General features: G+C 42.2%; 1 protein-coding gene across 1 annotated transcript in view; it reads right to left on the minus strand.

The window, feature by feature from the left end:
• LOC137562309 (protein kinase C-binding protein NELL2-like) overlaps positions 1 to 15,679 on the minus strand; it is a 256,518-nt gene that overhangs the window by 94,209 nt on the left and 146,630 nt on the right. Inside the window, exons 10-11 of the mRNA XM_068273644.1 lie at positions 14,703 to 14,805; positions 10,586 to 10,714 (exon numbers count right to left, since the gene is read on the minus strand). Coding sequence (XP_068129745.1) covers positions 10,586 to 10,714; positions 14,703 to 14,805 — 232 coding nt within the window. The remainder of the gene's footprint in view (positions 1 to 10,585; positions 10,715 to 14,702; positions 14,806 to 15,679) is intronic.

The following is a 15,679-nucleotide window of genomic DNA, read 5'->3' on the forward strand; positions in this document are numbered from 1 at the left end:
CCGGGTCCCATAATTGCCGCGAGTCGGCCAGCGGATGCGGCCGATTTTCCGCATCACACGCCGCTCCCTCTATACAAGTACGCATGATGCTGCTTACTGCGCAGCCGCATGCGTACGGGTATGGAGGGAGCCCCTGTGATGCGGACAATTGGCCGCATCCGCCGGAAGTGATGGGCCCGGTACCGGCGGTTCCAGGAAGCGGAGGATGGCGGCGTGGGAGCGATCCAGGCTTATGGGGCTGGAAGAAGCCCCAGGTATGTATAAAAGCCTTTTTCTATTTTTAAATTGTATTCCTCTCTGGTTCCCTTTAAAGAGTTACTCCAGTAAAAATAATGTAATAAAAAAGTGCATCATTTTTACAATAATTATGTATAAATGATTTAGTCAGTGTTTTCCCATTGTAAAATCTTTCCTCTCCCTGATTTACATTCTGACATTTACCACATGGTGACATTTTTACTGCTGGCAAGTGATGTCAGTGGAAGGAGATGCTGCTCGCTTCTTTGGCAGTTGGACCTAGCTGTACACAGCTGTTATTTCCCACTATGCAATGAGGTTCACAGACTGAAAACGGCCAGGCCTGTTACACATCAGAAACGTGCAGGAGAACGGCTCCTGCAGGCGTTGCGGCGTGTCGTCGGGAAACTCCGATGCGACGCTGAGTAGCGGCGGTAGTAGTTAATTAGCCCGAAGGGGAAACGGCGATTCCCGACGATAAAATGCGCCGGGATGCATCGTATCGCAACGTATCGAAACGCAGCATTGGGTGTGAAAGGTAAAAGGAAAGTCTATGGACTTTCCTTTTACCTTGGTTAACGCAAAGTATAGACCTTGCGTTAAAACGCGTAAAAAGGGCTCTGGTGTGAAAGAGCCCTTAGGGCCATGGTCCTGACATCCCACTATGGGAAGTGTTTCACCACAATATCAGCCATGCAGAGCCCCCCTGATGATCTGTTTGTGAAAAGGTAAAGATTTCTCATGGGAAAGGGGGTATCAGCTACTGATGGGATGAAGTTCAATTCTTGGTCACAGTCTCTAAAGAGGGCAGGCATCTGCCATGCTGCTGAACTTTTGTTGTAACTGGTAGCATAAGTACACACTGCAGAAAAAAAAACGAAACTAATAAAAAAAACAAACACACACAAAAAAGGAAAAAAGCACACCCTCAAAAGCAACTAGCCCATAACTCAGACATGACATGGGGGGTGGGACAGGCCAGACAGCTAGCCTGCTAGCCTGCTACAGGAAGAATGGATAAAGATGTATTTTCCTGACTTATACCTATTCATCCCAGATCAATCTTGACATTTTGATTAAAAAAAAAATCAAGGCAGTTTTTAAAGCATAGTCTACATTTGATTTCATCTTCTTTATCCCATCTTCTTTTCTTGCTTTTAGGGTCTTCAATGCAGGAGACATGAGTTTTCTGCATTCTTTGCAGAATCACCTATATTCTAGAGCTGAAGCTAGCCTTCATAAATCAAGCTTTTGTATTCATAATGGGAAGAATGGATATCATATCTTGGGGAACACAATATATGTATACTTGTCTTATAGGTAAATATCAAAAACATACAGTTTGCATAGCTCGCAATACACACATAATTCATAGGTTGCTTGTGTAATGCACATTATGCAAATATTGTAATATTCATTTTAAAAGCATCATATGCATAGTTTGTATAGTGCAAGTTAAGCAAATGTTGTAGTTTGCATAACACCTGGTAAAATCCATTTGCCATCTGCTTGCATATATTTACCAATATTTAGTGACTAAGCCCTATTGTTTGAAAGAGGACTGGCCATTACAGATCCTTGAACCTTCAAAATTGCATTATATCATGGATAAACTCAAATGGCTAGGGTCATGCAGCAATAAGAAAACATTTTTACCAATTGCACTTTAAAGTGTTCTGTTTTGTTCTGAATGACTGACTTTCTGACATTTATAGCTTTTCACAGTAAACATAACAAGTAGATTGCCTTAAAACGACTGCTTTCACAATGCTATTTCTCAACATTTCCACATTTATCGTACTAAGGCTAACCCATTTGTTTTAATCCTTATCAACTTTTCTGTAGTTGAAAGACAATTTGTCATCAGCTTGAGTTTATTTTTCTCTAGGACAACCTTGTCGCATTCAACTTGAAAAGTACATGTTTTTCCTATTGCAACATTTTTTTCTCTGCTTTGAAAAAACGGCTTTATATTTTGATTTACTCCGCAAGAATTATGGATGTTTTCCACCAGGAAATAGTGCTGGAGTGGGATTTTTACAGAAATTACTACATTATTAATAATTCAAGTGGGGAAGAGATGATCTAGGAAATCTCAACTCAGAAGAGTTTACAAGAGCGAGCACAGAATGGAGTGAGGAAAAAGCAACAGGTGGTGTCTTTCTAAAGGGACCGAGCACCTGTACATTAAAGGGAGTTGTAACATTCAAAAATAAAAAATTGCCTGAAATACACACACACACACACACACACACACACACACACACACACACACACACACACACACACACACACACACACACACACACACACACAGGACAAAATAATGGAAACGCCTAACATTTTGGCATCATAATCTTTGAACATGTTTTAAGCAATCAAAACTTGACATATGTTATTTTTTTTTTTTTGGGGGGGGGGGGTTATTATTTTTGTTATTTGATATGTTTAATTCAAAATTGTTTTTTACAGATATTATTTAAAACAAAGTTGGTTATAATTTATAAAAATGGCAGATCTCTCAGACTTTCAAAGAGGCCAAATTGTTGGTGCTCGTATGGCAGGCGCTACTGTAACAGAAACTGCTTGGCATTTCAATAGGTACTGTCTCAAAAGTAATGCCTGCCATATGAAAGAGAATGAAAAACGTACTAAACTAAGCACAGTTGTGGCCGAAAGTCAAAGTTGTCTGAGAGAGACCGGCTGACTCTAAATCGAATTGTTAGAAAAACTCGCAAAACCACGGCTCCTATGGAGTTGAATGAACACCTACATAACCCAATTTCCACAAAAACTCTTCGTCGGGAGCTGCACAAATCTAAATTCCACGGAAGAACCGCAATTCGAAAACCTCTGCTCTCAAAGACAAATGTTTCAAAGCGGTTAGAGTGGTTTAGAAACCACCAGAATTGGTCCCTCGAGAAGTGGAAAAATTTGATTTTCTCTGACGAATCATTGTTTACCTTATTTCCGACCTCCGGCCGAGAGTACGTTTGGAGACAGCCGAAAGAAGTATTTCATCCAGACTGCCTTCTCCCAACCGTAAAACATGGCAGGGGTTATGTGATGATCTGGGGTGCTATTTCTTGGAAATCCACCAGGCCAATGATTTCCCTTCATGGAAAAATTAACAGCCCAGGCTATTTAGGAATTCTGGCCGACCAAGTTCATCATATGGTTCAAGAACTGTTACCGGAGGGGAATGCCATCTTTCAAGATTATAATGCCCCAATCCATACAGCTAGAATTGTTAAAGAATAGCACAATCTACATTCTAATGAAGTTGAGCATCTCATCTGGCCACCACAATCCCCAGAAATCAGCATCATTCAGCATTTTGGTCGTTATTAGAGATTCAAGTAAGAAGTCTATTTCCGCCGCCATGGCGGAGGGTGTTTTAACTGAAGAATGGGATAAAAATTTGTATGAATCAATACCTCTTTTGTTGATTTTTAAGGAGTTTATGTGTGTAAAATATATATATCTAAAATAGGTCCCGAAATGTAGCCTCATTTTTTTTATTTCTATTTTTTTTTACCCGGTCTGAGTGCCTTGCTGAACTGTACCAAACTGTGTAGTGCCAACAGGATTAAGCTGACCACTAACGATACAATCTTTTTCATCCAATCTTACCATTTCTATGTAGTATAAGGTAACTGCCTAAATTATGCATTCTATATATTAACTCAGTTTACCCTTATACTACATAGATTTGGTAGAATTGGATGAAAAAGATTGTATCATTAGTGGCCACCTTAGCCCTATCAATCCCTGCCATGCATTGAGGAGGACCACGAGTCTGAATCTGGCTGTCTGCATGTTCGGTTGATCTGGCTTTGTCAATATGGATACACATACATCAATAAACTACATCTCCTGCCATGCAGCGGACTATATCTCCCAGCATGCATTACAGTGGCTGGGAGCCTGCAACACCGCTGGATGCTTGAAGCTGCAGTCTCTGCTGTCGCTCCTTGGGGAAGATGGCACACCCCTACCATGGTAGCCAAGTAATGCCTACCACCACCACCCCTCCAACGGCACACTCTATCTCAGACCTCCCGTATGCGGAGATTAATTTTATACTTTTAAGTATACAGGTGCTTGGGTCCCTTTAAAGTGCACCTGAGATGGGGGGGATTTAAAAAACAAAAACATTTTTATCGCACTTTTCTCCTGGTAGATTCAAAGCGTCAGAGCTGTAGCCACTAGGATGCGCTGTATAGGCAGTAGCAGTGTACTGGCTTACTGAAACAGATTACGTTTTATGTGTGCAATTTACATTTAAGAAAAATATAACAAATACTTGTGAGCAAAAGAGTAAAGGCTAGTTTGACACTGGGGCATTGCATTAGAACGTGCACATAACCCAGCCAAAAACAACATTTGCGGTAGCATGCAATGTAATGCATGTAAAGAAGCAACTGACCAATGTGCACCTTGAATGACGTGTCAATGTGTGATTTTAGCAACGCACTGTATGTTCTGCATCGTAACAACAGAATCTGTCACATCTCAGTACAACTGATGTAGTGTGAATTGCTCATGGACTTTGAATGGCAGCATTTTACAGTGCACTAAAGACAATATATTGTTTGCATACAGAGTCAATGAAGTCATATACTGCTTGGAAAATGTTACTTTAGGGATGCAGGTATTGGCAACATTGAATGAACATGGTTAAAGTACACCTGAGCTGAGAGGGATATGGTGGCTGGCATCCTTTTAAACAATACCAGCTGCCTGGCTATCCTGCTGATCTTTGGCTGCAGTAGTGTCTGAATCGTACACATGAAACAAGCAAGCAGGGAATTCAGTCAGACTTGCATGAAAGCACCTAGTCTGCATGCATGTTCAGGGCTTATGGCGAAAATTATTAAGGTGGCCGCTAATGGTACAATCCCCGGGCAATTGATTGTTTCTCATAACCATGGTAATCAATTGGAAACGATCGGTCATACTCATTAACAGATGAATTCCCGCTAACCAATCCAATGAGTTCAGGTGTCCTTAAAAGGAAAGACACAGTTGTTTAACTATACAAAGACACCTATTTTCTAACTGTAAAATTACTGAAAAAAATCAAGGCCATAATAATTCAAAACTGGGGACAACATTTTTCTTTATTGCTCAAATCAGGTGCACCTTTGATGGTATCTCCATGTAGCTGTATGGCTACAGCAATAAACTTTACAGCTTAGAACGTGTCACTCACTTGAAGAAATAATTGAGCTCATCATAATCAAATGCAATATAAATTACAGACCACAGAGCTACAAATAATGTTATCCGGGAGACTGCAGCGATCACAGCGGGATGCATGCTGGTCTAATAGCTGTGCAGGTCACTTGATGCTTACAGTGTGATGTAGAATTTTTAAGCTTTTATGGCGTAATTCATTCAGTCACCTCTGTTCAATTGCTCAGCAACTGCACAACTTGTGAATCATATTAAACTGCTGCTGTCAAGTCATATTTCATTACATTTAATCTTGTATATTTGTTTTCGACTATTACTGGAATATATGTTTAGAGCACAAGCACAGATGAGATTACAAATGTCAGTCTCATTTTTCAGCTGTGAGAGATGTATCAATCAGAGTAACTTAGATTCAGTTCATTGTTTACCAACTTGGCTAGCAGGATCGCTGTAATTTCCACCATGCATCATGGAGAAGTTCTCTAATTTATAACTGTATTTACTACCTGTGAACGCTTGACCTCTATTACATATACAGGCCAGTGTATTCTCTCTGCAATGGTCTACAACTCAGTTTTACCAAACATTCTACAGCCAGGGGCTTAACTAGAAATCACTGGGTCCCCCTGCGACATTTTGGATGGGGCCCCCTCCCCCATCGCTTTCTGCACAGGTAAGCTGAGAACCAAAGTTATTCAATTGGCTAATGCACACTTGAATGTGTTTTTCCCATGCAGATAGATAAAAATAGATGGCAGTGAAGCACTGCATGCATTTTCTCTATCAATTCTATTTATATTCTTCTGTGATAAAACATGCATGTTTTCACTCATACAGACACAAATGGTTGTGCAAAAAACGCATACAGAAAACGGACAGATGAGAGTGCTCCCAGCCTCAGCTTCTTATTACACTCACTCTGTCCATCTCTGATGGAGCAGAACTGCCTCTGCAGAGTTCTCCCGCATCACTACAATAAAGAGCACTTTAGGAGCGGTAGAGAGGTTGGGGGCAAACCTAGCTCTGCAGATTTCTCTAGCAGCATCACTACAGCACACAGGAATGGGGAAGGAGAGGCTGGGGGAGGGCAGTGTACACAAGAGCCTGCTGCATACTGAATAGGGACTGTCTACAAATCTTTGGCTACAAAACTTTGTATGATTTCTTATCAGTGGCTAAGCAGATGAAGTCATTAGAACAATTGTGTAGAGAGCAGAAAGTTTTTCTCTCCGTGCCATTAGTTGTCAGTCTCCCAGATAAGGGGAAAAGAAACATCTCACCCTATGGGGCCCCCTGAGACTTCTGGGCTTTCCTGAGGCTGCATCCCTTGCAGGGTATATTGTTATGCCCCTGTCTACAGCTGAAAATTGATTGGTTGATTTGGTCAGCTGCATCACTATACTTTAGCCATGATGAGAAAATGAAGTGTAAGGTAGGGGACACACTGGTCTTTCAGTTTTCTGCACGTGTCTTTCTGCATGAATTTTCTAAACACCATGGGCTTGATTCACTAAGACAAATAGCATGCCTTATCAAAGTTAACACGCCTTATCAGAGTAGCATAGTGAGCACTACAAACTTATGCCTGCTCATTGGCAATGACGAGAGCTCCACTCGTCCTGCCCTGAGCCCCTGCGGGTTTGTATGCTACTCTGATAAGGCATGTTAACTTTGATAAGGCTACCGACTACTCTTGCCTGCCTCGACCTTAGCCTGGATACCGACTACTCTTGACTGCCATCTGCTTAAAGGGATACTGTAGGGGGGTCGGGGGAAAATGAGTTAAAGTTACCTGGGGCTTCTAATGGTCCCCCACAGACATCCTGTGCCCATGCAGCCACTCCCCAATGCTCTGGCCCCGCCTCTGGTTCACTTCTGGAATTTCAGACTTTAAAGTCTGAAAACCACTGCACCTGCGTTGCCGTGTCCTAACTGCAGCTGATGTCACCAGGAAGGTACTGCGCCTGCCCAGTATGGTCTGTGCATGCGCTGTACATTCCTGGTGACATCAGGGGGAGCGAGGACACGGCAACGCAAGCGCAGTGGTTTTCAGACTTTAAAGTCTGAAATTCCAGAAGTGAGCCAGAGGCGGGGCCGGAGCATCGGTGAGTGGCTGCGCGGGCACAGGATGTCTGCGGGGGACCATTAGAAGCCCCAGGTAAGTTCAACTCATTTTCCCCCGACCCTCTACAGTATCCTTTTAAACACCAATCTCTGCGGTCATTGGCTGGGCCTGAAATTCCACATTGAGGTGTCTTGTTCTCCCGACCACTAGCTGGAGCTATCCCAGGGGTGACCTGGTGGGCACCAGGCAGCTAAGTCCATCGTTGCTCATGGGAGGTGTGGTGAACACCTGTGGTCACTTAGACTCCACGCCTGGGCAACACTCCTTCTGCCAGTGGAAAGGTCAACATCCACCTGAATATAACAGAATCCCTGACTAGTTTTTATTGCTGTGACATTGCTTACTTTGGTAGGAGTTTACTGGCACTTATAAACTTGAAATATCAGGAACTTGCTTTTATACCCACTTAGTTCTTCATTTCACTTACTCATTCTGCGTTGACATTCAAATAATACTTCTTAGAATATCCTTGGACTTGCATTATTCACATCTAAAATCGCAAACGCCAACGCCAGTGTTTTGCGATTTTGTGCGCAATTATTTTTAGCGCCTCCCGGCAGTTACCTGCGCGTTGCGATTTTTTGTAAAGCGCTTTTCTAAGCGTTTTTGCAGAGCGATTTGTTTTTTTCACTTTCTGATGCAAGTCAGGAAGTGAACGCTTTGACCCACAAAAGAATAAATACAATGGGCTTGATTCACAAAGCCGTGCTAACGCAAAGCACGACCGTGCTATACATTTAGCACACAATGTGATGCGCATGAAGGTTTACACGCGTAAAGCTTTACGTGCGTGCACTACAGAATGTGTTCGCGCGGTAATGCGCGCACTTTGCCGCATTTGCATGCACACGTAAATCTTTACAAGGTGTGAACCTTCACGGGCATCACATTGAGTGCTAATTGCATAGCACGATCGTGCTAAGCGTTAGCACGGCTTTGTGAATCAAGCCCAATGTATTTATTCTTAAAAGCGCTGGGGAAATCACTATGCAATTTCCCTATACCTTCCATTGAGGAAAATTGCCCCAAAAATGGTACAGGCAGCACTTTGGTTAGCGGATCGTAATTGAACCGCTCAGATGTAAACGCTCTCATAGGGAATCATTGCACAAGTGCTTTTAGGGCGATTTTCAAAATCACAGGCGCTTATAAAATCCCGAAAGCTCCCTTAGTGTGAACAAGCCCTTACTGCATCTATTTGTTATCTTTTATTCTATTAAAAGTATAGCATTTAGCATTAAACATTAAAAAATAGGCTTCCATTTAACCACTTAAGGACCGGGGCTGTTCTCTCTGATCTGTGCTGCGTGGGCTCTCCAGTCCGCAGCACAGATCGTGTGCAAGGCAGGGCGATCAGAATCAGACTCCCCCTCCCCCTTTTTTCCCCACTAGGGGGATGACCTGCTGGGGGGGTCTGATCGCCGCCGCTCCGTGTGGCCTCCCTCTCCTTCCCTCTCCTTTCCTCCCTACCGTTCTCACCCCGGGCGGCACAGGACGGCGATGCGTCCTGCGCCGCCTCTGATGGGCTTCAGCCTATCACACGCCGGCGATCCCCGGCCAATCAGAGGCCGGGAACCACCGATCTCCTTTATGGTGCTGTTACGCAGCAGCACCGTATTGATGTAAACAGCGGGGATTTCTTCCCCGCATGTTTACAATTAGCCTGCGAGCCGCGATCGGAGGCTTGCAGGCTATTCACGGAGACACCCTCCACACCCTCCGTGAACTGACATGGAACGTTTTCATATAAAACCACAAACGACCAGCTGCCGTTAGCTGGTCGTAAAGTGGTTAAATAAAGTGTGAACATGGCAAATAAAAAAACAAAGAGATGAGAGATGGGGAACAAACAGTTGTGGTTATGCATTCTAGTGACTGATGAGATATTGTTCTCATGGAGACCAAATATGATTAGCGATCACTTTATTTCTTTACCACTTAGCATAATTTGAATTGGGTAATACACCCTTACAATTGGCTTACAATGTACAAAAAGTAAACATTTTGAACAAGCATCCTCTATTAAATTATTAATAAAACACAATTAAATTAGCATTTATAGTCAATGTCCTTTATTTAAAAGTGTAGGTCAATGATGTTCCATTAATGAAAGTAATAATAATAGTTAATTGTTGTCAGCCTAAGGAAAATTGTGCTGTGTCATAATGGTGGAAGATACCACATATTAACAACCAATAGGCTTGATTAATCAAGCTGCACTACTAAAGCAGTGCAACTTAATGAGAGGAGCGCAAACAACGCAAGCTATGCTGCAGTAGTGCAATGTAGCATGCGCTGGTATCTTACGTTCACTCCTCGTATCGAACGCCTGCACCACTTGTCCTGCCCTGAGCCCCGTCCAGTCCAGTGGCATTCTAGGACCTGATCACCACACGTTGATTGGCGCAATCAGCTGCATGTCAAGCGCCAATATCGGCAAACCTGCTTCCCCCACCTTACCTTCTGTGACTTTTACTTAATACGTTTAATTTTGATTTTTGAGTTTATTTAATACAAATCTTATACTGATAATCACCAGCACAATGATCATGGGATATGCAGTACTAAATTGGCAATATTATACTTTTGTTCTGTAGGCTCTCTGCTTTCATCAAAAATGTGATAAATTGACTTGGCCATTTGAGGTAAAAAATGGGAGTGAGAACTTTTGATGCAAAAGGCTTAAAGGACAACTGTAATAAGAGAGAGATATGGAGGCTGCCATATTTATTTCTTTTTAAACAATCCCAGTTGCCTGGCAGCCCTGCTGGTCTATTTGGCTGTGGTAGTGTCTGAATCACACCAGAAACAAGCATTCAAATAATCTTGTCAGATTTCACAATAAACACCTGTTATGCTGTATGCTTGTTCAGGGTCTATAGCTAAAAGTTTTAGAGGCAAAGGATCAGCAGGATAGACAGGCAACTGGTATTGCTTAAAAGGAAATAAATGTGGCAGTCTCCATATCCCTTTTGTTACAGTTGTCCTTTAAATGTGTTAGTTACCATAGGTTAACAATCGTACCTTCACAGTAGGCATTATCTTCTCTAAGGGCCCGGAAACCATCTCGGCAAATGCAGACAGCTTTATCATCTAGATTTTTGCAGACTGAGTATTCCACGCAGTTATGTCCTTCTGAGCAGAAGTCATAACCTACAAATAAAACATTTTGGTTACAGAATGTCGTAAACCTTTCTAAAGCAGTCAAAAGTCAGTAGAAATTGGAGTCTTTAGTATGGAATAGAGGGATAGCATACCTTTTAAATTAAGTAGAACACATTCACATGTAAAAATGCCCTAAAGCACCACAAAAATTGAAAAGTATTAGAGACACAGGATCAGCAGGAGTCAGGCAACTGGTATTATTTTAAAAGGAAAAATCCTTATCCTTCTCAGTTTAGGTTGCCTTTAAATGGAGGGTTCTCAGTATTTCCTTTATTATTTACAAAAGCACACCCTGGAAAAGAGACATACAAAGATGGTGGCCCAACAACCTACTCATTTACATGCTATTTTGGCACTTGGACTAAGACTGCTGTTCAGCAACCCCGAGAACCCCAATAAGGAGGTGGACTAGTCCAACCAGTTAGATTTGTATTACCTACTGTAAGGGACAGCAACATAGGAAAAAAATAAATTTATTGTGCCTTTTCCTGTAGGACAAATGTACATCTTGTATAGATTTATTTTAAATGTTACAATTTTTAGACATTGTGGTCCTTTAAGTTAGGTCATCAATGTAGCAGAGATAATCTGTATTCGGTTATCAGCTATGTATGGATTTTCTTATTCACATTACTTTTCAGTAGAACTGTTAGCAAGAGAGAGAGAAAAATAGATGGATGCTCACTTAACAATTAGTACATATCCATCAATGCAGGAATTAAACTTATGTAAGCTTGAGGCTTTAACAAGGAAATTTTAGTTTTGGCCCTCAGTCTGTCACCTCTTCTACTTCACAGATAGGTGAAGTATGCCCCTTCTGTACGTTATTCCACACTTTCCCTGTAGAACCTTGAGGGTCATGTGACCCCCTCTCTGTTTCCCCCCTAGTGGCCCACCATACACACTCAAGCGCTGGATCATAGCTGTCCTGACTCGGGCCTGCTAGGTTATCTACCCTCCACTGACAAATAATTGAAGGAGGTTGAGCGACACCTTCGCTCAATTCAACACTAGATAACCATAAAATCCTTACAATAGTCTCTAATACTGTCACTCTCCTGATATTATGGTTAATTATTTTTACTGTACTACCCCAACTGGTAATGAAATAACATATTTCCACAGTGATATTACTATATAATGTGACTAATGACAATAAATAGATACTGACTAGCGTTCCGCAATGTTCTGTGTGATGGATTCTGGTTATGAGAGGATTTGTATCAGATTAGTGCTGCTGTACAATTTTTTTCCCCACATAACCATAAAAGCAAAAAAGGAAACACTGTCAGCAATACAGATTAATAATTTGGCTGCTGAGCACTTTAAAATATTCAGACTGCAACAGCCAAATCCATAATAAAATATGGGCAGGTACGCATATAGACAGATAGTACTGAATTATGCATGAATTACTTAATAGAACAGTACTGAAAAATAAAGCATATCAGTGGTGCACAGCTTTATGTAGCATATTTGCTTTTTACCTCTGGTAGTTGTTGGTGTTAGTAAAGTGGGAATACTTGACATTAGTTAATATACTGTATTTCTTTAATCTGCTTAGTACCAAATGGCACGTCCTTATCTTACACCCTGTGATGACTGAGTGGCTCACAGCAATCCCAGTAAGGGGCAAGGGAATAGTTAGAGGAACTCTGCACTCATTAGCCATAGAAAAGGTGCTACTCTGATAGTTCTTGTATCATGTTAGAGAATCCTCGCCCCTTTATTACTGTATACTCAGCTTAGTAAGAAAGCATCCAAAAATCCTTTGCCCATTAGTGAACACAGTGTGGAAGAGCTTGTTGTCTACCACACTGCCCTCCACACTTCTAAAAACATGGGTTGATCATAATTAAAGGAAACATAAAGCAAATTGTGCTGCCCCATGATATACTTACCCAGGGCTTCCTCCAGCCCCTTGTAGCTAACATGTCCCACGCAGCATCTCCACCCCCAGCTGCCGACCCGGGGTTCCCACTGGTGCAGAGGCCGACCTCCTCTACTGCGCCTGTGAGAGCGTCGCTGTCAATCTATTCCACGTTGTCCACAGTGTACTGCGCAGACTCAGTAGTTCTGCACCTGCGCAGTACACCTTGGACTTGATTGACAGCGGCGCTTTACGCTGTCGCAGTAAGGACGACCTCGAGATCAGCCTCTGCTCTGGCAGGAACCCCGGGCCGGCAGCTGTGAGCGGAGATCTTGCGTGGGACATGTCGGCTTCAAGGGGCTGGAGGAAGCCCCGGGTAAGTATATCATGGGGCAGCACAATTTGCTTTATATTTCCTTTAAAGCTGAGACAGACTATCATGCTCACCAAGTCTCTCCCTCCTGACCACTAGCATCTATGCCTGACGGACACAGGCTAATATAACTCTAGGGACCCAATGTGCCATTTTTTATAGTTTGATCACGGTCAACAAAAGGGAAAAAAAACAGGCTGATCTTCATTAATTTGGCCTGACCTAAGCACATTTTGCCTGTGCAATATCAGTTAGTCACTGAAGAAAAATAACATAAAGTGCTCCAAATGGAATATATAAGCCTACCTCTATCTATGCAGTCTAAGTACCATTCCTCAGATATTTCCACTTCCTCCCTGTAGACTTTCTGCCAGTGTACAGACAGGAAATGGGAATATCCAAGGAATGAGACAGAGAAAGTAAAGAAGTGTAGCTAATCATGCTTCTGAACATTTTACAAATGCATTTAATTAAAAAAAAAAAACATCCAGAGATCATGTTAACATTAAGTGCAGTAATACTGGCATCTACAGCTAAAACTTTTATTTTGGTTTTGTTTAAAATAAAAAATAATTAGAATCTCTTTTAGACTTTTATTGCTGTTTGCTGTTCTGCTTGTCATAAAAACAGGAAAGGGTAAAAGCAGAGACACAGACAGAAGAAACAAAAACTTTCTGTATAGAGAGAAAGGCAATTGGGCTATTACAGAGTTAGGGCCTGTTTCCACTACACGCAGATTCTGCATGCAGAAAACTGACTCCAATGAATGCCTATGGACCTGTTTCCACTGAACGCGATTTTTCTGATGCAGATTTCCCATAGGCATTTATTGGAGTCAGTTTTCTCCATGCAGAATCTGCGTGTAGCGGAAACAGGCCCTTAGGAAATGAATGGTACTCTCCCTAGTGGGGATACGGATGTAGGAAAAACCTGACACAGGTGTTCATTTCTTCCTCTTCCCCATATTGCAAGAAAACATTTTGACTGGAGAAAATCTTTAACCACTTGCCGACCGCGCACTCATAACGTGCGTCGGCAAAGTGGCAGCTGCAGGACCAGCGATGCACATCTGCGTCACCGGCTGCAGGCTAATTAATCAGGAAACAGATGCTCGCTCGCGCGAGCGGCTGCTTCCTGTCAATTCACGGCGGGCGGCTCCGTGAATAGCCTGCGGGCCGCCGATCGTGGCTCGCAGGCTAAATGTAAACACAAGCGGAAATAATCCGCTTTGTTTACATTTGTACAACGCTGCTAACAGTAGCAGCGTTGTACCAGATCAGCGATCCCTGGCCAATCAGCGGCCGAGGATCGCTGTCACATGACAGGCAGGAGCCTGTTAGAGGCTGCACAGGACAGATCCGTTCCTGTGCAGCCTCCGGTCTCCGGGGAAGGGAGGGAGGAGAGGGAGAGGGGGAATCCTGCGGTGGAGGGGGCTTTGAGGTCCCCCCCCCGCCAGCCACACGCAGGCAGGAGCGATTAGACCCCCCAGTACATCATCCCCCTAGTGGGGGAAAAAGGGGGGCGATCTGGTCGCTCTGCCTGGTGTTTGATCTGTGCTGGAGGCTGTAGAGCCCACCCAGCACAGATCTCAGTAATCAGCGCTGGTCCTTAAGGGGGGGGTAAAGGCTGGGTCATTAAGTGGTGAACTGCTGTAAAAACTCTTTAAAATCACCTCACAATGGTTTACATTCTTCTCTTGTCCCCCTTACCTTACTTTAGCAGTCTAAACATACCTTTGCAAACTTTACAGCAGCTGTTCTGTAATTCTATTTGCTGTGATTGTGGACAATTCAAGGGTAAACACTCTGGGGACTCTATTCGCTGCATTTTATTGTTCTGTGAAAATATAAAATAAAAAAGATAAAGTTCACATTTTATCCATTCAATTAATCACACCATCACATTCTCAATGGACCTTATATACAAAAACATTATCAACATTATAAACACATATATAAATATTTGAATTAATAAAAAGAAGACAACCAGCTTTTGGTTCAATTTAGATAAGCCTATGTAGGTCAATTCACAAACAATGGGAGCGATATTATATATCCTCACTTCTCCTTTTGAACCACCTTGGTATTACTGTAGACTTAAAAATAAGAGTCATTTCACAAATGTCTTCAGCAAGGTGGATTAAAATAACAATAATTTGTGAGGTGACTGTAGAGCTGTTAAAGCAAAACTCAAGGTTTTGGATGCATTCAATGAAATACAATAGTCTTTATTATGAACTATTCTCCCTGAACCACTGTATGTAGAAAAAACAAAATATAGTAAAATGACATCTTGTGAATAGCAATGGTCAATGAGTAGCAAATAATTCCGCATTGATGTAAGATTATTTTTCATGCCAATGTATGCAGTTTGACAATTGACCAAATAATCAACTTAAACCAAGCTCCCAGAATGAGAGGACCAGATTCTCTGGATCAATCTTTGATGCTTGGAAACATTGAGGGCAAAAGAAGAAGATGATGTAAGAGGCTAAGATGGATAGACAGCATATATGAAGCTTTGACCATGCCTATGTAACAGCTGAAAGACACAGTGACTTACAGCCAATCAAAAGTACTGTATATATAGTCACAAAGAGTCAGAGTCGACTAAATAATTAAAGAGGAGGCAGAGGCATTTGATTGGCCCAATTTTTAATTACATACATTTGCATTCAAAATTTGCATAATACTGTCTCAAATTGGAATTA

Source organism: Hyperolius riggenbachi, chromosome 3, assembly GCF_040937935.1.
Source record: "Hyperolius riggenbachi isolate aHypRig1 chromosome 3, aHypRig1.pri, whole genome shotgun sequence".
Lineage (NCBI taxonomy): Eukaryota > Metazoa > Chordata > Amphibia > Anura > Hyperoliidae > Hyperolius > Hyperolius riggenbachi.